The sequence below is a fragment of the Erpetoichthys calabaricus genome, chromosome 17 (assembly GCF_900747795.2).
Source record: "Erpetoichthys calabaricus chromosome 17, fErpCal1.3, whole genome shotgun sequence".
Taxonomy (NCBI): domain Eukaryota; kingdom Metazoa; phylum Chordata; class Cladistia; order Polypteriformes; family Polypteridae; genus Erpetoichthys; species Erpetoichthys calabaricus.
Window position 1 is genome coordinate 70052467 of NC_041410.2, and position 22128 is coordinate 70074594.

At 34.2% G+C, this 22128-nt stretch overlaps 1 protein-coding gene and 1 long non-coding RNA gene across 8 annotated transcripts in view; one reads left to right on the forward strand and one right to left on the reverse strand.

Moving 5' to 3' along the window:
• LOC127526173 (uncharacterized) overlaps positions 1–2648 on the reverse strand; it is a 78312-nt gene extending 75664 nt beyond the window's left edge. For all 5 annotated transcript variants that reach the window (XR_007933800.1, XR_007933797.1, XR_007933801.1 and 2 more), the window contains exon 1: positions 2500–2648. This is a non-coding gene — a long non-coding RNA (uncharacterized LOC127526173). The remainder of the gene's footprint in view (positions 1–2499) is intronic.
• Positions 1493–11766, forward strand: nr2f2 (nuclear receptor subfamily 2, group F, member 2). Of its 3 annotated transcripts, none has more exons than XM_028822451.2 (3): positions 1493–1918; positions 7421–7948; positions 10312–11766. In XM_028822451.2, the coding sequence occupies exons 1-3, from the start codon at positions 1876–1878 to the stop codon at positions 10584–10586; spliced, it is 846 nt and encodes a 281-aa protein (XP_028678284.1). In that variant the 5' UTR covers positions 1493–1875; the 3' UTR covers positions 10587–11766. The 3 variants fall into 3 exon arrangements, with proteins under 3 accessions (XP_028678284.1, XP_028678282.1, XP_028678283.1); XM_028822449.2 differs by lacking the exon at positions 1493–1918 and adding an exon at positions 4763–6368 and having other exon boundaries at positions 7403–7948; XM_028822450.2 differs by lacking the exon at positions 1493–1918 and adding an exon at positions 4770–6368.
• The last annotated feature ends 10362 nt before the right edge of the window (positions 11767–22128 follow it).

The following is a 22128-nucleotide window of genomic DNA, read 5'->3' on the forward strand; positions in this document are numbered from 1 at the left end:
TGTTGCACAAGTTTTTTTGGTTGAGGGAGCACCTATGTGTCTATTGAAAGTCGCTGATCCGAAAAGACAGGACGAGACAAATAAAAATCGATTTGAAGCGACCCTTTCTGTCCTTTTCACACAATCTGAGACCAATTCTTCTTAGATAAAGCTTAGTCTCTTGGGAATTCTTTTCTGAAAAACATGTAACTAAAAAATCGCCCCTTGCAAACCTGGAAGAGTTGGAATTCCAGCAAACTGAACGGCAAAAGGCTATGCTTCCAAATAAGTTAACAACACAAAACTGTATATTGTAGGTATATTGTATTTGGACTACTGGAAGAACGTTTAAGTGCTATTTTTATTTCACTATGACTTGCTTTTGAAACAGTCACCTTATCATATTACGTAGACATGGGCTGACATTATTCTACTCTACACTGATGTGCAGCAAATAAATAAATAAATAAATAAATAAATAACTTGTATGCACTCACTATGCTCTTCAGTCAGCTAGTAATAATTAATTGCCTACGGTGATACGAAAACGAATGACATGCATTTGAAATGTAGCAACGCTTAGTATTATTAAACTAATACTACTTAAATATGTACCGAATGAAAATATTTTCTAAGGTCTGCAAATTTATTTTCTTTAAAATGTGCATGCATCTTTTCTGAGACTATATATATATGTGTGTGTGTGTTTGTGTGTACGTGTGTTTACATAGATAGATAAATAGATAGATAGTATTTTAATGTAATACAGTAAGAAAACAAACAAAAACTGTTCAGCCTTACCAACCTAATGTTATGATTTATGTGTAATACTTGGAAATGGACATAAATGATTTGCTGATCTAAAAATACCATATTACCCATATGCCATAATAAATTTTGAACATATCACATTATCTGCATGCTTTATCAGGACCTATTGGTATGCTTCCTATGTTCAAACATATGGATTTCAAGTAGTTATCTGTTTGAAATGAATGAATTCTTTGTTGTTATGATTAAATAGTACTCATTGTTCACACTCCGTCGTACTTCATGGAAAAGAATAAACATAAAACTTTTTCTCTTGCCTGTGGCACCATTTTTAACATACTGTATCTGTCCCTTCTCAAATAAAGCTCTACCAATGTGCTTACTTTAAGGACAGGGAGACATCACTGTGTGTTAAATGCGGAAATAATTATTTCTGATGAACCTATATTAAAATCCAAAGATTCTAATGGCAGGTGTGCGGTTTGGGGGAGGGGTGGTAATTGTGTGTGTGTGTGCGTGCGTGTGTGGGTGTGTGTGTGTGTGTGAGAGAGTGAGTGCGTGTCTGCGTGCGCGAGTGTGTGTGTGTGTTTGTGTGTGTGTGTGTGTGTTCGTGCGCGCGCGTGCGCGTGCTTGAGTTTTCGGCTTCTTCACCTCTTCTCTCACCCTTACCCTGACCCGCAACGCAAAAGGGGTTTTTCAGTACATCCCTCCGTCAGTGAAAAAGAGAACGTGAAGCACCCAAAGTCATCTTTCAGCCTGGGTTTTTGGGGATTTCCTATAGGTGCGGCTCGACATTCCTTAGTTTTCTTCCTTTGAAGGAGTAAACATTAAACAAATTTCAAAAGCTGTTAAAACGTTACGACATAAGGATTTTCAAAAAAAGTGAAAGTTAAACCTCAAAAGGAAAGCACTCCCTGTTGGTTGTTAATATTTATGTTATACCTCTTTTTTCCGAATCCTAAAGGTTACAGCCTACTTTTTAACCGGTTTGCATGACTGCTTCAATAAACATTAAGAAGTGTCTCATGTATACTCGATAGACAAATGCGTGAGGTGGGAAGACTGCCTTGAATCACCTGGCAATAAAGAAGACCTGTTTTTTCTTCCATAATTTTAAGGACGAAGATGCAATCCGCTGTGGAAGCAGAACAAAGAAAATATGCATTTGGTACGTGTTTGTGGAAAATGTATTTCTTGCATTTATTTATTTATTTTTGCTTAATTTGTGGCTATATATATGTGTATATAGTTAAAAGTATATAGTTAAGCATATATAGTTATATTGATATATATGTAGTAAAATATATATTTATATCTACATATAAATTTAAAACAGCTCCTTCATAGGAACTTGCTGAATATAAACACATTAACTTAAATACACAACCAAATGTGTTAAACGCTAACGATGAAAAAGGGTAGACCATTATAAACAGACTATTCATTTTATGTTTTCAAGTTTCTATACCCTAACTAGGAGTATTAATTAGAAGTGACATCATTTCAAATGATTTTTCTTATTCATATCTTATTAAGTGTATTACCACTATTACAACAGAAACGAATTAGAATTTTTTTAATTGCAAAACAGTTTTCAGGTAATAATCTTGAGTTACAACATGGCACTTCATTATTCCAAAGACAGCATTATTTATGAACCTTGTCTGATTATATACGAAAGGAGAAAAAAACCGTCATAAGTATTGCATTCATTGTAAAAACCACGCGAAACATGCAGAGTGTACTTACCGGCAGAAAAATAATGTCGGGATCCAATGCATGACGAAACATTTTAAAGAAAGATCTTTTATTTTCTACTAGATATGAACCAATACTTCACAAATGTGTTATCTGAAATCTGCCAAAAAATCTAATGTGTCCGACAAAAAGCCAGAGATTGTGAAAGGTGTCCGGTATAGCCCAAAAGACACCTCTCTTTAAAAAAAAACACACCGCGGAGAAATGATCTATTCCATTATGTCGGAGACAATTAGCTAAAACAAAAACAATCAGAGGAATAAGAAGATCAAAGAGGACAGAAGATTTTTATTGTTATGTTATCGAGAGACGGGAGCTCAAACCGTTCATTTTAAGAGGTCTCCCGCATATTGAAGCTCGTTTTGAGGCAGAAATGAACCATACGCTAGGGGGCACCCAGGCACTGTAATAGATCCACGTCTTTCACTTTTTTAATCCCAGCCAGCATATGCTCTGATTTAGCATTGTAAATTTTTCAGAGGACCCAACTCTGACAGCCCCTGGTGATTCTCAAAGTGCCACAAGCCCGTAGTTAAAAATTGCTCAGACTAAGAAGTTAAGAAGCACACTGGAAGCCACTTTTCCAATTCATGATGGGTCAGTATCGCAGAATGAAAACAAAACTAAGACACCGATTAAAAGCAGAATGGTAACAGTAAATCAGTAAACGCTGGTGTTCTCATCCGCGCATACTCAGTCTCTTTCTCACACAGAGATATGCCCATCTCTAAATAAACCTTAGTATTTTATAATTATTGTTGTTAATATTATTGTTATTATTGTTTGATCTGCACGTTACCGACTATATTCCCGCACACAAACTGTAGTTTCTTAAACTGTCGCGAAAGGCATACATAAATGGGTGGCTTTTCACATATGAATTAACAAGAACTAAATATAACGGGTTTTACTCTAATAAAATATCCAAAAAACGAGTATTTGAATCACTTGCAAACTACATTTAAGTATCTCCGTAAAATACAGCGTAGGTCTTTGTTAAGTATTTTGTGTGTAGAGACTTTATGCTTTAATGTTCATGACGGTTGGATTACATAGACCTATTCTCCCATATTATTACTATGTTTATTGTGCATTATACCTCATTAAATGTAAAGCTACATGAAAGTAGCCACTATTTTTCCATCTTAGATCGTCTACATCTTATTAGGAATCCAATTTATTTTATATTTCAATATTCGTACTTGCATTTAGGGAAACAGTTGACTACTAAATTCTTACGCTCAATTACACTTAAAAAATCATACTTGTTATTGTGAAATATGTTTGGAAAAATTAAACACAATGTGGAGAAAACTGAAACTGATAGACAGACAGATAGATAGATAGATAGATAGATAGATAGATAGATAGATAGATAGATAGATAGATAGATAGATAGATAGATAGATAATAGCAGACTGATTGGTTGGTTGATTGATTCCATTTGAATTCCTACAATATCCAAACTGTAATACTGTCGCGGCACAACAAAAAACAAAAATTATTTTAATATACATTTACTATCTATAATGATACACTGTACTTTTTGATTAAACACTTACGCCTCATATAAAGAAACGGGACTGTATGTACACAGTACGTGTTCTACTCAGTGACTGTTCACACTCAAAATAAGCATTTTAAAGTCTGTCTCAAAAGTTTAAAAGAAATTTTAGAACACTCTTTACAGTTTCACTATTATATTTTAATATCTCTTGGAATGTGTAAAATTGAATTGCATTTCCCTTTTAATTGCCAAATCATAAAAATGCTTACCTTTCTAAATGCTCTCAAAAGTTATGCACGTCAAGATAGAGAAACGATAGTAGGCTCTTGTACTTTAATAATGACAGCATAGGTAAATTATGGGTAAATAAATATCGATAAACTACAATATTGTTTTGCGATGGTAATTCATGTATAATGAACATAACTGAAAGATATTGTGCGCTATGTGCTTAAGATTTTAAGGAGAAAAGCATGAAACACTACAATAAAACATGCTAATTTCACTATTACTAAACATACCCGTATTCCACTGCTTATAATATTGCCTAAGTATTTTTCATTTTTATTTGAAATGACTTTTACATGAAATTATTAAAATAAAATATAAACATAACACAAGCATAAGCACATTTGAACATACTAATAGGACTTTACATGTGTTTAATTTTAATTGATGCACGATGCATAGGTTAAAATATTTGTAAATATTTAAAATTTAAAGGAAATATTATATTTGTCTATATTCTACCGACTTTAGGACCAAGCGGTGCTTCCCCTTTGGCAAAGCACCAAGTAGCACAAGTGCCTAATGGCCAATGGGGTTGAGGAGGCGGTCCAAGAGCTCTGACCAGTCAAACACAGTCACTTTCCTTATAAGGAAGCTCGTCTCTATGGTAACGTGTGCTAAGTTGCAGCAGTCGTGTCAAAGTTCACTATATAGAGAGCTCAGTGAGCTGATCAGAGAGAAAGCATTCTGCCTGCCCAGCTCCTACAAATCGCATTCACTTCCTAACCTCCCCCTTTTTAACATATTTGATCACTTTGATTCTCAGTTCTTTTTTATTATCATTTTTACGCGCAAGAAGGAGGTTCCGTAGGTTGTGATCTTCTTTTTATTATTACCATCGCTTGCTGGAGAGTTGACTCTTCATATCTGGCTCGACCACTAGATTCAACGGTGCTGCTACGAGAGCGATAGAAAGAAGAAGGACACATTGAAGACACTGATCTGTATATATACATATGTAGTTGTATATATATATGTATATATATAAAAATACAGACAAAGAGAGAGAGAAACAGAGATATATTTTTGTATCAGTGCAAGCTTTTTCGGGACTTCAACTTAAAAAGGATCGCTTTTTACTGTTTCTTACTGGCACCTTAAGAGTCGGTCTCTCTCTCTCTCTCTTTTTTTTTTTTTTTTTTTTTTTGTGCTCTTTAATCTTTAACCTCTTCTTCATCCATCCTTTTATTCTTCTTTCTGATGGGCTTCCTGAATGGCTGACAGCAAGCTTCCCCGGACCTGGCCTCTAGACGCTAGTCGATCTTCAGCTCGACGAAAAATCAGTTTTATTTAAATATACAGAATAAAGAAGAAGAAAGAATTATTTACAGCTGCTTTACTTATTTATTTATTTTTTCAATCTGAAGTACTACCGGACAATTAAATTACCTTCTTTTCATTCATATTTGCACTGACTTTTTAAAGCAACCAAGAAAAGCAAAAATCTTTGTGCATCTTCAAAAATCATATATACATATATATATATATAAATATATATATATATATAAATAGAGAGGTAGCTAGTTAGATATATATATGTATGCATATATATATATTGACAGATATATAAACGCTACAGAAGCAAGAACAGAAGGGGGGGATAAAGTTTCTTAACGTTGTCTGATAGATATGGCAATGGTAGTGTGGCGAGGCACCCAGGACGATGTGGCCGAAACGCAGGGGACCCTTTCATCCCAAGGAGGACCACTTTCTTTACCAACGCCTCAGGTGGCCCCACCAACTCCTCAAACGCCTGTGCAAGGGGGGCCCCCGACAACAACTTCACAGTCTACGCCGAGCAGCCAGGCGGGCCAACAAAACCAAACTGTGGAGAAGCAGCAGCCGCAGCACATCGAGTGTGTAGTATGTGGCGACAAATCAAGCGGTAAACATTATGGCCAATTTACCTGCGAAGGCTGCAAAAGCTTTTTTAAGAGGAGTGTACGGAGGAACCTGAGTTACACGTGCCGTGCCAACAGAAACTGTCCAATTGACCAGCACCATCGCAATCAGTGTCAATATTGCCGCCTTAAAAAATGCCTCAAAGTTGGCATGAGACGGGAAGGTATTGGAATTTTTTTTTTATTTTATTTATGACTGTATATTTGTATTTGTGTGGCCTTTTTACTTTCCCATAGTATTGCATGGTGTGTATCTGTTATTTAGGACTGTAGCTTTTAGCAACAGGAACTCGACAGCTATCAGCCATACCTTGATTACTTCTACTTGTTAAACATGGTTCCCATTCTTCTGTTTACATTTCTTCTCGGTAAGCTCACTTCGCCTAATGTTACTGTTTTTTTAGTAGTTTGATATACAAAAAACTACTAATACTAATTATACTATACTATAATACTATAACTTCTATACAGCAGTCCGAGTGATTTGTTACTGCAATCTATTAATATGAATTTGAAAAAATGAAATGTTGGTAAGCGGAACGTCAGAGTTTATATAGACATAAACGATTCGCATTCATTTTCCCTTTGACCTCCTTTTTCCTCTTTAAACATTTACTCTTTTCTGTTGGATTCTTAGAAAGAAGAGAATTTCGAGGGCAGCATTGCTGGCAGAAGGGGTTGTTTTGATTTTTGTGTTTAAAGCAAAATGAGTGTGTAATAGTTTGTCAACAGTTCACTGTTGGCCCTACTTCCTCAGTCGTTAAATTGTCAGAGTTATATTTTCTCATTTACGTTAACTACTTTTAACTGAAGCGTTTCTTTAAAAAGTAAAAAAATATATATATACTAATAAAGCATATGTTAATGTTTTTCTTATAAATAGTTGCATTTTTTTTTTTTTGCCCAGTGGCAATTTATGCAGTTATTTAACTGAATGAATCGAGTCAGCTGAGATTTTTAAACGCATATTAACTGAATTTTTGTTTGTTTTTAATGTGGTGGGCCAGATACGGGTTTAGGATTTACGAAGTATTACAATGCTATACACCAAAAGAAACGCGCGTGATCTGCTCAGAGTCTGTACTGTGTTTAGATAGATAGATAGATAGATAGATAGATAGATAGATAGATAGATAGATAGATAGATAGATAATAAGCATGGTTAAAGTATGTAGAATTCAGGCTTCAACATCTGCAGTTTCTCTTTTTACTGCAGCCGTTCAAAGGGGACGTATGCCGCCTACGCAACCACATCACGGCCAGTTCGCCTTGACAAATGGGGATCCACTGAACTGCCATTCCTACTTGTCCGGATATATCTCTCTCCTTCTTCGAGCGGAGCCCTACCCAACCTCCCGTTATGGCAGCCAGTGTATGCAGCCTAACAACATAATGGGCATAGAGAACATTTGTGAACTGGCAGCCAGGATGTTATTTAGTGCAGTGGAGTGGGCACGGAATATCCCCTTCTTCCCAGATCTCCAGATAACGGACCAGGTGGCTCTCCTGAGGTTAACCTGGAGCGAGTTGTTTGTGCTCAATGCTGCCCAGTGTTCTATGCCACTCCATGTAGCCCCTCTACTGGCAGCTGCTGGTCTCCATGCATCGCCCATGTCAGCGGACAGAGTTGTCGCCTTCATGGATCACATACGGATCTTCCAAGAGCAAGTGGAGAAACTAAAAGCTTTGCACGTCGACTCCGCCGAATACAGTTGTCTTAAGGCCATCGTTCTGTTCACTACAGGTAAGTCAATGAGGTCATGTTTATCCCAATAAAATAAATTACAATAAAATTGTCATTATGACTAATGTATCTATAAGCTGTGCAGCTGTTTATGTTTTGTTTTAGTTTAGCAAATGTGTGCATGCATTTTGTTCTTCACAATGCCATTAATACAGTACATGAATGGCCCACTGGCAGCTTCTGAAAATTACACGTGCAACCTTCTGTCCGAGTCTTGCCCAACTAAAACTAGGTCGGCCCTGACTTATTTACTGCTGAGAGGCTGTAGTCCAATTCCAAATGACAATGAATGCAACCGTTTTCCATAGAGCACTTATACAAGCTACTGTCTAGTTTTGGAATTAACAATATTAACATAAAATAACCAGCTTTACATATGCAGTGATTACATGTTTTAATAGATCAGCAACACAAAAAAAATCGATTGTTGACTTTGTAAACATAGAATATAAAGTATTTCTAAAAAGGTAATATCAGCATATACGCAATGTGCACGTTCAAATCGCAAGAAAAGAAACAAATACTTCCAAACTATGCATTTTGAACAATATTATTTTTCATTTAAATGCGTGACTTGTTAAAAATTCCACATTTGCAAATTTTAAAGTGCTGAGCGAGTACATCTTTCTTTCTTTCTTTCTTTCTTTCTTTCTTTCTTTCTTTCTTTCTTTCTTTCTTTCTTGCTCTGACATCGTCTTTAACGGTAAAATCCTCAAGGCATTAACTGTGTTAAATTAGTAATTGCTTTTATGTAACGCCGTGTTAAATTATTAGATAAAGTTATTGCATGACATTTAAAAGTTGTAATATACTCACACTATGTGAAAAAAAATATCGGTGCTATTATAATTAATAAATTAGTGAATTGCTTTGAAATTACACGATTTTCGAATTGTGGTTATCTTAGAATTTAAGGTTGCCTTTGGATCTTTCCCAGCGTGGGTGGTATCCCCCACTTTCTCAGAAGAATTGGTGCTACACACACGAGCGCAGACACACACATACACACACATAAAAAAAATATATACAATTTACAGGGTAGGACTTTGATAAACTCAGACCAATTTTAGATCTATCTATCTATCTATCTATCTATCTATCTATCTATCTATCTATCTATCTATCTATCTATCTATCTATCTATCTATCTATCTTTAACATTTTAATTAAGAGTTATTTTATTGTGATATTTATAACATAAGGCCAATAGTAAAATATTATCACCAGCCTTGCATAATGACTTTCGACACTACACGCATTAAGCTGCGTTATGATACACTACAATATAAGGTACATTGTCGAATAATCCGATTTTGTACAATACAGTAAATTAGTGAATAAACTGAAAAGCGACGATTCGTCAGTCCCTTGCTAAACATTGTGACTTCATGTTTAATAGTGCATATATTCATTATTATAATATAAGCAAGACAACCTTCAATTTAAATAGATGAATAGAAGGGAAAACAATAATACAAAATAACATATCATGCGCCAGCGCACTTCTTCGACGGCCATATTTTTTCAGACATTACATGAACACGCATGAATGTCCGCGATGGTTTCAGTTTGTAATATTTATGGAACTGGGCACACATTAGGTTTGCATTAATCCTAATGCAAAAAAACAAAAACACAGACATAGACACACACACACACACGCACACACACAATGGAAAGGTCGGGCCATAACCTCAGATGTTGTTTAGACAATCTGAAACCGACGATTTTAGTAAGTTTTGATGTTTTCATGCTATAACTCCCTTTACGTATTCCTGTTTGTATCCCTGTAAGTAAAGAGGGGGTTCAATTTAAGACAGACGAATAAAAAATAAATAACTGATTAAATAAATAAATAAATGCAACTTCTCTCAGTCCAACACAGAGATCACGGTTTGCATGGCTGAGTCTGAATAGGCCAAATTGACAACAGGCTTTTTAAAGGAACAGTTGTCAGTTTCACTGCATTAGAGGAAACATTCTACTCGAGAAGGCGCTCACAAGTAAGTGGACCGCATCAAGCTAAAACACACACAGAGACAGATGGACGCGACAACGATGAAAGCAAATTCTTTATTAACTAGTGCAGGGAATTATGCGTAAGCACCACTTGCGATATGACATGAAGGAGAATCCAGTCGGCAAAAGTGTTTTTCTGTCAGTCTGTAAAAAGTTACGAGAAGTCTGATCATATAAATGTAACGTCTTTTTCTGTTATTATGTTGTGTTTGTTTTTTAAACAACCAACGTGTCACGTCTAATAGAAAATATTGTTGTACTCTAAAATATGAACTAACGCTTGAGAATTGACCAAGGCATTTAATCTGACAATTTCTTCTTCCTTTTTAATTCTGGTTCTATAGATGCTTGTGGTCTCTCAGATGTGGCCCATGTGGAAAGTTTGCAAGAGAAGTCCCAGTGCGCGTTGGAGGAATATGTGAGGAGCCAATACCCCAATCAACCAACTCGCTTTGGAAAGCTATTGCTTCGTCTGCCTTCACTCCGTACAGTATCATCGTCTGTCATAGAGCAATTATTTTTCGTCCGTTTGGTAGGTAAAACCCCGATAGAAACCCTCATCCGAGATATGTTGTTATCTGGGAGCAGTTTTAACTGGCCTTACATGTCAATTCAATAAGCGTAGAAGGAGAAAAAAACAAAACAAAAAAACGAACAAGGGTCAGGGAAAGAAAGACAGGCTTAAGACTCCAAATGTAATAAATCCTTTCTTTTTAGAAAGGAAATTGCTGTTACAATATTAAGAAGAGAGGCATTAAAGGACTGTGAATTAAACAACAATAAGAAAAGACTTTCAACGAACTTTCAAAATGCATTTAAGAACTTATGTGTCGATTTGATCAACATGCTACTTATCATTTTTGTAAAAAGGAAATTTTAGTTTGTTTTTTTTTTGTTGTTTTTTTTTTTTTTTTTTTGCTAAACATTAAGGAAAACAATATAAAGTGCATTAAAAGGAGAATTTGGAGAAAATAAGGAGAAAAGAAAAAAGTAAGTTTTCTTTTCCAAATTATTATTAAATTGTCCTGTGTCTATGTATCTATAGTTTTTGTATTTTTTTATTCTGGTTCCAAACCGGCTAATTATGTGGTTCTGTAGTATACAGTTTTTTTTTTTGTTTGTTTTTTTAACCATAGCTTCTTATCAAACAGCATAAGAACTGTGTATCGTAAATATGTTCTGCAAGAATTAAAATTGATTCCACTGAAATGGAAAAATGAATTTTATACAATATTAATGCTGGAAATGCACTTAATGTACCCATCTTTTATTCTTTTTGGGGAGCAAGATAACTTTTCCAAGTAAATGTTGAATCTTAACCCACTGCTGCAACAAGCTATAAATCTTTGGCTTGAACGTACTAATATGAGCACATGGGGGTTCTCTGCTAATATTTCTGTGAAGTGTCCAAGACACACTAAGACATGAATGAAGACGAATTTCTGTTTCTTGTTAAATGAATGAAATCCTTCAATTGGACTATTTTAAACCTGTATATTTGCAAAGCATTCGTATTAAGCTGTTGTCCGTTTTGCCCTATTAATTTACATATTTACATTGGATTCAGCATGAAAAGACACTGTTGGCACTTATAGTTAACATGTGGAGGATTATTAGGATTTTAATATTATTATTATTTTCTTTTTATAAAAGCCAGAGCTTTCAAAACGTGCTTCATTATGTATCTTGTACAAGTTTAAATAATTGAAATGTTTTTGTTGAGTCATTGTGTGTAAAATTCCAAGACAACAAGATGAAAGTATGTGGGAATTAAAACATTAATTGATATATGAAACTCATTTGGCTTTACAAGTCTATTTTAACGACGACTCATAAGTTTCAATTGAAGTCTATAGGATGCTCATACATGCCTCCATTTATTTATTTTTAATTGCTTACGGAAAGGATTACATTCACAAAGCATTTAATGCTAAATAAAAGAGAAAATAATATCCAACAGACACGTGCAGTATTAAGTCCCCCAAAATTGTATTATTCAGACAAATTATGTTTGTCAAAATTAAGTGCCTGTACAGCGAGAAACTATTAAAAGAGAACAATAACAAAGCCAGGACAAAAGTAACATTAAAAGTAAACCAGAAATAATGAACCCATTATAACACCAATAAATTAAGAAATAACAAGAGCCCAAGTGTTTATTTCACAGAAAAAAAATGAGATATCGATGTAAATATAAATCAGTGTTTAATGAGGGTTTTCTTTATAAGAAACGTTTGTGTGTGTGTGTGTGTGTGAGTGGGTGGGTGGGTGCGTGTGCGTGTGTGTATGTATGTATGTATGTATGTATGTATGTTTGTATGTTTGTATGTTTGTATGTTTTAAAAGAAGATATGTGGTTGCCATTTAAATTTTATTTTAATATGTTTATCTGAGGATTGTTAAGGCGTGACTGATCTATAGCTGTTAGCATTGAAGGGTCTATTTTACTGTATATAAACATTAAAAAGGATTTTTTTTAAAAAAACTGTGAACGCATGACCACGGGTCGCTAACAGATTTTGCATTTGATATACACCAATGTAAATGTTTTCAATTGTATAGATATCTTCTGTGCAGTCACTACAGTAGCCCATGTATTTGAAACAAAACGTGCACCCTCATTCTAAACAATAATAATATAAATGGTAATAGTACTATTACTGAGTATTAAAAATAATATTATTAGCGAGGAGGGTGAGAAAAGTAAATGCGCAAGGTGAGCTGGTTTGGAAAATTTAGGTATTTCATTTTTAATGTTTTACTCCTTTTCGAGTTTTTAACAAAATGCCGTGTGTGTGAAAGCTTGCAAATGTGTCCTTTTTTGTTGGGGGTGGGTGGGGGGGCGGGGGTATCTGCACCGCATAGTATAACGATACTGTGGTTTATTTAAAAAAGGGAATATTTTGTATTGCTACATATAGCAGTGATCTTTTTTGGCTGTTACTACAGACACATCTGGACCAGAGAATGATTTATGATTGTAATTATGGACACAGTTTCAACAACTGACCCACCGTTTTTATATATAAATAAATATATAAATATATATATAAAATATATTACTGCAGGGTATTGCTAACGTATAGATACTTTTTTTATTATTAATTGCAAGTGACATATATGTGAGTGTGTGGAAGTTTATAGTTAAAAGCTATTCTTGTTTGTTTGTGTTAGCTTATTGTAAACAGCATTCTGTTGTAAATTTGTTCTTGGTATTAAATTATAATTTATGACTTTGAAACCAAAAGGCATTCCCTGTTTTATTATCTTTTTCGTTGTGTAAATAAAATATTTATGAGTACTGTTTCACAAAGGAGTTGGCATATAACTGATGTGCATATATAAACATTTATCAGAGTTTGCTTACCTTTCAATCCTCCCAATTCTTAAAAAAAAGTATGTTTTAAGTTTAAAGTTTAAAATTCTAAAGGTTTCCGGTTCCCTCCTTTCTGTATTTGATCAAAAGCTTCGAAAGAGAAATTAAAGCTGACAAAGTGGAGAGTCTTCCTTCGAAACGCCATTTATCGCCTAAATTGACCTCTTTTAAAGAAATATTGATTTAATATTCGGATTTGATACTTTAATATTCATTTTTGCAACTTATATAATTACCTTAATTCTGTCGATTTCCTAACTAACTAGAAATTTCTAAGCGTGGGAATCGTCGCAGTTCTAAACGTTCCTTTAATTTAGTCTTTTCTTTTTTTTATTAAATACGGTGTCCAAGATAACAGTATTTTACCTTTCACTGTACTAGCTGCAGAATCCAGCTTTTCTAATCTATTAAAAGAGTTCAGTATATGTAGTAAACTGGATAAATCTCAAAAACAAAAAGAGACCTGCCTTCTTAACATCATGTAACACTGACATAGTTAAATATGTAAGTCAGTGTTATATAGTGCACGTATATACACCTTCCAATGTCCTATTAAGTTACCATTTCTGAACTGGTGTGTTAAATGGTATTTCGGGCTGTTTGTAATGGGAGATCAAGCGTGTTAAACTATGCCTTTAAGGTTGCTTTTGACTTAGTATCCTATTAGTTGAGCCAACATGGCGTCTAGCAATGCGACACTATTCGCATTGGAGCAAATATTGTTTAGTAATAGAAAACACATTTACAGACTGAAAGGGAGCCCTCCGTCTAAATTCAGAGCACCCAATAAAACTATTAGCTGCGGGAGACAGCAACTCCTATGTTATTTTGCAATTAAACACGATGGAGCCTTCAGGGTGAAAACATTTTTTTACAAGAATCCCCTTTAAAATGCCATGTGCTGTCTCTTTTCCTCCTCCTTTTTCTTCTCTAAACCAAACTGAGAAAGCAAAATACAAGGAAGGCACGCACGTTTCTGTACATTGCTTACTTGGACATTGCACTGCAAAATTATCAGGAGCCCCGAAATAACAACTTAAAATAATCATCATGAACCTGCCTCATATATAAATTAGTGTGTTTTGATCGGTTTTCCAAAGCCCTCATTTTGCTTGTAATTGTAGCTTAATGTAAAACGGGTATTTCAAAAAGCTTCGTTTCTCCTTTTGTTTTAACCTCTGACGTGTTGTTCCTACACATGCATGTCAATATTGTCGCTGTCTATAAAAGCTGTTCGCTTGGACAGTAACGCGCGCGTCTCATACCTTGCGATCGGCAATACTATGTTCACAGACTACTTACATTCAGTGGTGTATTTAATCTGAAAAACTAACGTTTTTCCGGCCTTAGTAATTTGTGTACCGAAATACTCTGCTGAGCAACAAATCGCATTTCAGCTGTTTCATTTGAGTGACCTGCTCATCTCTACAACAAATGAAGAAGGTGTAACAATTTTGACTTCCGTGGATAGCTGTTTCCATAGCAAGATAATTGCATTATTATGAAAATAATTCATAATTTAAAAATGATTTTCTCTCTTCCTTTTTGGAGTGCAATCCCAACACAGAAATATGTAAGTGGTGTTAAGCGAAAATTTCAAATTGTGATTCTTATTCTCTCTATTTATATTTCATTTACATACACACCTGGGGAGAATGATAGGTGTTTATTTTATAGCTGGCGGGAGAAGTTTTAAGATTGAGTTTTATACTTTTATTTCTATACTTCTGAGTTTAATTACAATTAGACAGCGTATGGTGATACACACAACAAGCTCATATTTTCTTGTTATTATCATTGTGTATATTCTGACATATCTAGTTGTGTTGCTCAAGAACATTTTTTTTTTACTGTTTTTCGAAACAATTATTCTCTTATTATTCTCACAATTTAAGCATTTCACACAGGTGTGGGGGCACAAATTATTATCAAACGCATCACTTGTGAGGATTCGGCATTTGCGTGTTTGTAAGCGAACTTTAACGCCAAACAGCTGCAACAATAATTAGAATTTCATTTATCTAAAATGCACGTATGTGTTTTACTGGTAATGTTCTATCTTTATTAAATAACCATATACAATATATAAACGCACTTGTAGATGAAAAAATCCACTATATAAGTTCTCAGAAATACAACGTACATAAAGGAATATGTGGAAGGAGTGTCGATAAACAGAATAAGGTTCTAATCATAAATCATTCAGAATTTAGAATTCTTTACCTGCATTTATAGATGCTGTCATATACTGTACTGTACATGATATGTTTCGTTTAAATTCACATCCGTTTAAGCCCTTTCTTTTCTTCACAGTTTTATTATTCGCTCCTTTGTTCCTCCCCCACAGTTCTTAGCAAATTGGTGCTAACTTGTGCCTTTATGTTCAATCTCTAACTGGAGGTAATCAGGCGCCGCATGTCTCTCTCTCTAAAAGCATTTAATAAATGTCCATTAAAGTGCTACAAATGCAAGATAAATTCAGCGAGTCTGCTGCGTCCCTGAATTCAAACGGTAATGATGGATTTATCAACAGGGCTTCGCCTTTAGCTCAAGTGGGCACAAGTTTGTTCTGAAATGTTTTAGTTATAGTTCTTCGGGTCTATGCAGACTGTGTCTTCCAATGCTATATACATTCAATTACATTATTTATATATAAAGCATTTTCACTGCCAGAACATTTCCATTTATAAAACGTATCCTTGTAATACAACTATGGCTGCATTTGTATTAGTAGTAATAATGATATTAATAGTAAAGAATATAAAGTGGTCAACACCTTTTCCCATACACTCGTTAAAAGCAATGACTTTTAAGGGGAAAAAGTGTTGTAGTAAGTAAAATATTATACCACAATACACCAGAACAATAATCCCCCATACATTTTGCATTCTTTTATGTCTGGAGAGGTATTTGTGTCAAATTCTCTCCATCAGTGTATGTTCAGAGCAGTTAAATTCATTGCAGAATAATTTGATTACACCGCTATCGCACTACTTATAGACATCTTGCTGATTATATACATACATTTATTCCCATGTCTTAGTAACCAAAATGCATTCTAAACGTATGCAACGTATCTATCTATCTATCTATCTATCTATCTATCTATCTATCTATCTATCTATCTATCTATCGAGAAGAAGACATTTACATGTTTGTCGAACTCTTCTTGTACAATACGTTTTATACCTCAGTTTTCATTGAGATGTATTTGGACTTTGACTGACTGTCAGTTATCTTTGTTCTTTTAAATAAAGTGCTTTTAAATGGACTTGGTGCTCCCAGCGTGCGTTCCTCTCTCTAAATGTTAGAAAATTGTGCCATCTACCCGCTATTCACAGAACTGTCACTCCTGGAGACCTCCCAAGACCCATAGCCAACTTTAGCACAAAGACGCTGACTGAAAAACGTTAGAGATGTAGAAGAGTGGATTTGCAAAATCATTAATATATTACCAGAAAAATACGCATCCAAAATGTTTGCATCTTTTTAAAATAATACGTAGACATCTATAATTGATTTCGAATTATATATGCCAGTTTAACTGGCTTGTAAATTTACAGCGAGGCACCCCCATATAACCTATATACTCGTATGGAGATTTAATTACTAGATGTTCAGTCAGCTTGTTTGTGACGTATATGTCTTTATGTCCTTGAATTATGCATATATGTACACATGCAATAAATACAATCTTAGGAAATCACTAAATTAAAATTAATATATTTGCTGTAAACGTCACTTATAGACATCTTCCACCTTTGCATTTTTAAACATATTTTATTTCCACCTTAGTTAAAGGTATTACATGTTTTAATTAATACATAAGGAAATATAACTGTTGGTGGTTTTAAAAATAAATGAACATGGTGAAGCCCCCACCCACCCCCCCAAGTTAAGACAGTTTGATCTGTTGCCAGCAAAATATGGTTGGTAATTTTGTCAACTCAGTTAATTTATATTTTAGAAATGAAGTGGTTGTTACCTTATAAATTCCAAATGGATATCCAGTTTAAACATTTGTATTTCATTCACCAATATATATATTTTTAACTCATCCATGAACCTATTCTTTCTTTCTTTCTTTCTTTCTTTCTTTCTTTCTTTCTTTCTTTCTTTCTTAATATATTATTTTCTTCATCAAATAACATTTGCATACAGTGCATTGGTAAAGTGACATGATATTAAACTGGGTGTTCCTTCAAAACGCATTTTAGTATGTAAAACGTTAGAGAAATACTCGAGTTTACCGCATATTGATTCACCTGTGTAAGTGCCATGCATGCTGTTGTCTGCGCACCCCCTTCAATGTTTGCTGGAGAAAGTAGGAATGGTTTTTGAGTGGACAAGTCTCACTTCAGTGCAGCATACATTTTACATAGGGACAAAGGTCAGACTTTTAAAAACAGCACGAGCCGCATGTTCACTGAAGATCCCTAAGAAGTTACACTGAAGCCATAGAAATACTACGATGCTACAGTGTAAGTGGAGGCTGCTTCACATGCCGTTTACATTTCTGAAAGGACTAACATGAGTAACATGTATAGAGCATTCCAGTTTAAGAAGAAAGAAGGAAGGAAATCCCCTATTTAAATTCATGCTGATGTATATTGTTCAAGAACTGTTTAGATACCTCGATGTTTAGAAAACATAGTTTGAGCAAAAATAGTAAAATAGCAGGGAGTAGTCTGAGTGCTGCTTGTGATACAGTATAGGAGGATTGCTTGGGTTTTCCAGAGTGATTATCTCATAGACCTACAGCAGAAGTAAGCCATCTTTTCACGCTCTGGGTCAGGCATTGATCCCCTGCAATGTAACAAACGGACGGGTTAATTTTCCCTCATTAGCATTCCCTTTGCAAAGGCTCTTCACACTGACACAGAGACATCTGTCCAGCCCCCTTTTTCCCTGTACCACAAATCTTTCTGCTGCTTATTCTGTACAATTCTCTCATTCTCCTTGTTCTTCTTTTTATGGTTGCCTCTCTATTAGTTTATAAAAGGCGGCCTCTCTCTCACTCACTCTGTCTGTTTCTCTCTCTCTCTCTCTGTCTCTATCTCCCTCGCTCCCTCCCTCCCTCACTCCCTCTGTCTCTGTCTTTCTTTTTCTCTTTTGCTCGCTCTCTCTCTTTCACACACACATACATACACATTGTGTTACACATCCACAAACATGCATCTACAGTGTTTTTGAAACAAATATCTACACAAATGTTCCTTGAGATAAACGTGCTGCACCATGTTATCAATGTTAGGATATATTGTCAATTTTTATTTTCAATATTAATTTTAGACTATGTGTTTTTGAAACCATATGGATGAAACATTACCTTTTACTTGTCACTGGAATCTCTTATGATATTACCCATAGTTTCACTTATTGATGCAAGAAATGGTGGCGGAGGGGCTCTGAGAGGGAAGGGGGTGGTGGGGATGCACAACACCAAAATGGCAAAGTTCATGTTGGGGAAGGAGAAAAAAAAAAACTGAACTGAACTGAGTTACAAAGGACCACAAAGCTTTGTCATTGTAGAAAGGAGAGAATAAGAAAAGAAAATTGCATTTGAGGCAAGAGTGTGAAAGTGTTTGTGTGTATGTATATATGAGTGTATTTTTAAAGCTTTACTTTGAACTGCCTTTGTGCTGACTGAGCAGAAGTTTGCTAATGCTAGTCACGGCCAGTGGAACTTTGAGTTAACCTCTTATATCGAATGAATCTTTTCATTTGGAATCCAATAAATCTCATTCTGTACTTACACTTAGTATATAAAGTCTAGCCTTATCTTTTAAGCAGGACTGTGCTCGGAAAAAAGTATGCAAAAGACGAAAAATGGATAAACTACTGTGAAAACATTATTGTTAAATGTTTTTTTTTGTTTTGTTTTGTTTTTTGTTTTGTTTTTTGTTTTTTAACCATCAAATAAGAGAAAGGACTTATCCACTTGGAGAACCTGGATTTCACAGTAAGCTACTTGTTTGCTACTAATAATCATACAACATTCAGATTATAGAAGAGATAACTTTTTATTGTTACTGTTTTTTGTTTTTAATATTTGCGTTGCTCATTACAAAGGCAAAATCAAATGATGTAAATTGAAAACAGTAGGGATTTTAAAAAATAGTTAGGGATTAATGTATTTAATAATTATTTATCAATTATTCCTTAATCTGTTGTGGTGCTTTCATACGTAAGAGTACATCTGCAATTCTCAACATAATTTAATCATCCAGGCATACAATTTTTTACCTAGTTTTAAATTATAGTTTAATCAGAAATGAAATATCAAATGCTAAATTACTTTAGAGTAACTGTCTTTCTACTGTATGCATTTCACTTCTCTTAAATAATAGTTATATGTGCTAGTTAAATTTTTGGTACATCATCACACTTGCAAACCTCTCAGACACAAATGTATGCATATTTGCATTCAGCCATGTATCCAGTCGAGGATCATACTGACCTGAAGCCAAAAATGACCTCAACGTCCGAGTGCAGAAGTGGACACACATTATCAGCAGATGTGCAATTCTATAACTTTTATCTAAACATGAAATAGATAGATAGATAGATAGATAGATAGATAGATAGATAGATAGATAGATAGATAGATAGATAGATAGATAGATAGATATGTGATATACCTGTGTATTTACAGTTATAGACCAGCATACTTAAAATTCCTTCTCAGTGTCATCTTTATGCTGCTACAGTAATGACAATAGAAATAGACTGAAATATACTTCTGTGCATTATATTTTTAAAAATCATTCATTCTAAGTATTAAGTGATTTAAACTAGGAAATACATTTCTAATTAATACCTTCCTAAATTTTTTGTCAGACTTGTTTGCTGTCATTAATATTATAATTTTGAAGATTATTGCTTTATCACTAAATAGCCTAATATAATTAACAATACTGTTAGTAAAAGGACACTTACACATTCTTTTTAAAATGTTTGTTAGAAAAAAAAAAAAGTTTATTGCATACAAACACTAGATACTTGACTTAAAATGATGCGTTTATATGAAAAGGTTCAGTCAAACTCTTATTTCCAGATGACATACAAAAATTTGGATAGGAACATGGTTTTAAAATAAGCATCACATATCCTTTTTAAACGTGCAAGGGAAATGAAAAAGTAAAAATATGTTAAATTGATAAACAAATTATATTTCTACTTAAACAGATACTATTTAGAAATGATAATTATAATAATAAAAATAACAAGAAAAAGAAGAACAATAATTAATAAAATTATTTAATTGTCGAAGATATCAGAAGAAAAGCATTTCCTGAACACAGACATGGCATATCCTTTAAAAAAATATATAAATATGAAGTTCAGCCAATCCAGTGCATTACAAATCTCGCTATTTAAACAATGCTGAAAAAACGACTTAGACCTGCAGTAAAATATGTTGCCACAGCATTTGAATTTGATGATTACTGTACATTATAAATGCCCATGCTGCAACGCATTTAAAAACAGGCATCTTCTTAGTCCTGAATGTAGTTTGTTTTTCCTTCCATCTTATAATCCAGGCCTCTACTGTAAGATCCATGTTTTCAAGATGTCATGTCTATGTCAATTTATATTAAAGTGCATTACTTTAAGAAACAAAGCCGAATTCAGGGTTATTTAACTGGTCAGCATTTATGTTCTAGGTCTTGGCGTGCTTGGAAAACAAAATTCCCTAATAAATTATCTTTAAATTGGAGCGGCAACCTTCTCGAAGACCTCATATCTAGCGTGGAATTGAATCCTGTGAGCATTACGCCCAGTCTTTAAGCAGGTTCTATTTGTGTATATGAAACCTTTGTCTGGGCTATGAAGCAGCAAGGTGTTTTTTTTTTTTTTTTCTGTAAGAGACCAAAAAATTTCATGGTCATTCCTTCTAATATTACTATGAACTGTACTCCAAAAAACACATTCCAAATAAAATTGTGATCGCGCGTGATTATTTCAGCTTCTTCAATAATATTTGAACCATAGTTTGTACAATACGTTGAATCAAAATACGTTGCTTTTGTATACGTCATTCAGTTAGCACGATCATTTTGCCGTATGTAACCATTTACAGTACATGTAAATTAAAAGAAGAAAAACGACTGTCACACCTTCACATACGTCCATTTATTTCTTCAACCAATGAAAATTTTAAATAGTGAGAACATTTGCTTATGTGAGAGAAGCGACAGAATGTGGGTGTGTGAATATTTTCTCTGATTACTGCCCCCCCCCGCCCCCATCCATAACTTTTTTTTAGGTAATAATGAAGTGTTTGTTTTTCAAATTAACATAAATAAAATCAAGCGCGCCTTAAAATATCATATCAAGATGTAAAGATTACATTTATGTCTGAACACGAATTATTACCCTGATATTGTGCACACCTTCCTTAAAACACCTTCGGAGACTTACGCCACTCAAAGGCGTTTTACCACTTCCAGTTGAAAAATAATAAAGATTGAAATCATTACAGTAGACATACATTTAAAAGCCTTTTTTAATTTTTTTAATGAATGCGATATGGAAAAACGATCTCAATTAAGTATCACCTTACACGAAACATACTTTACTGAAGAAAATGTTAAATCTAGAGAACTGATACTGTTAATAATTATTTATCACAGTTTACCAAAGGTAAGATTTTCTATATACAGTTTCTGCATTGTACTTCGGAGAATTATTTTTGTTTAGACTGTTATATTTTGTTTAATTGCTGTGGACTTAAGATATTTTGTTGATAAATCATTATCTATCTATCTATCTATCTATCTAT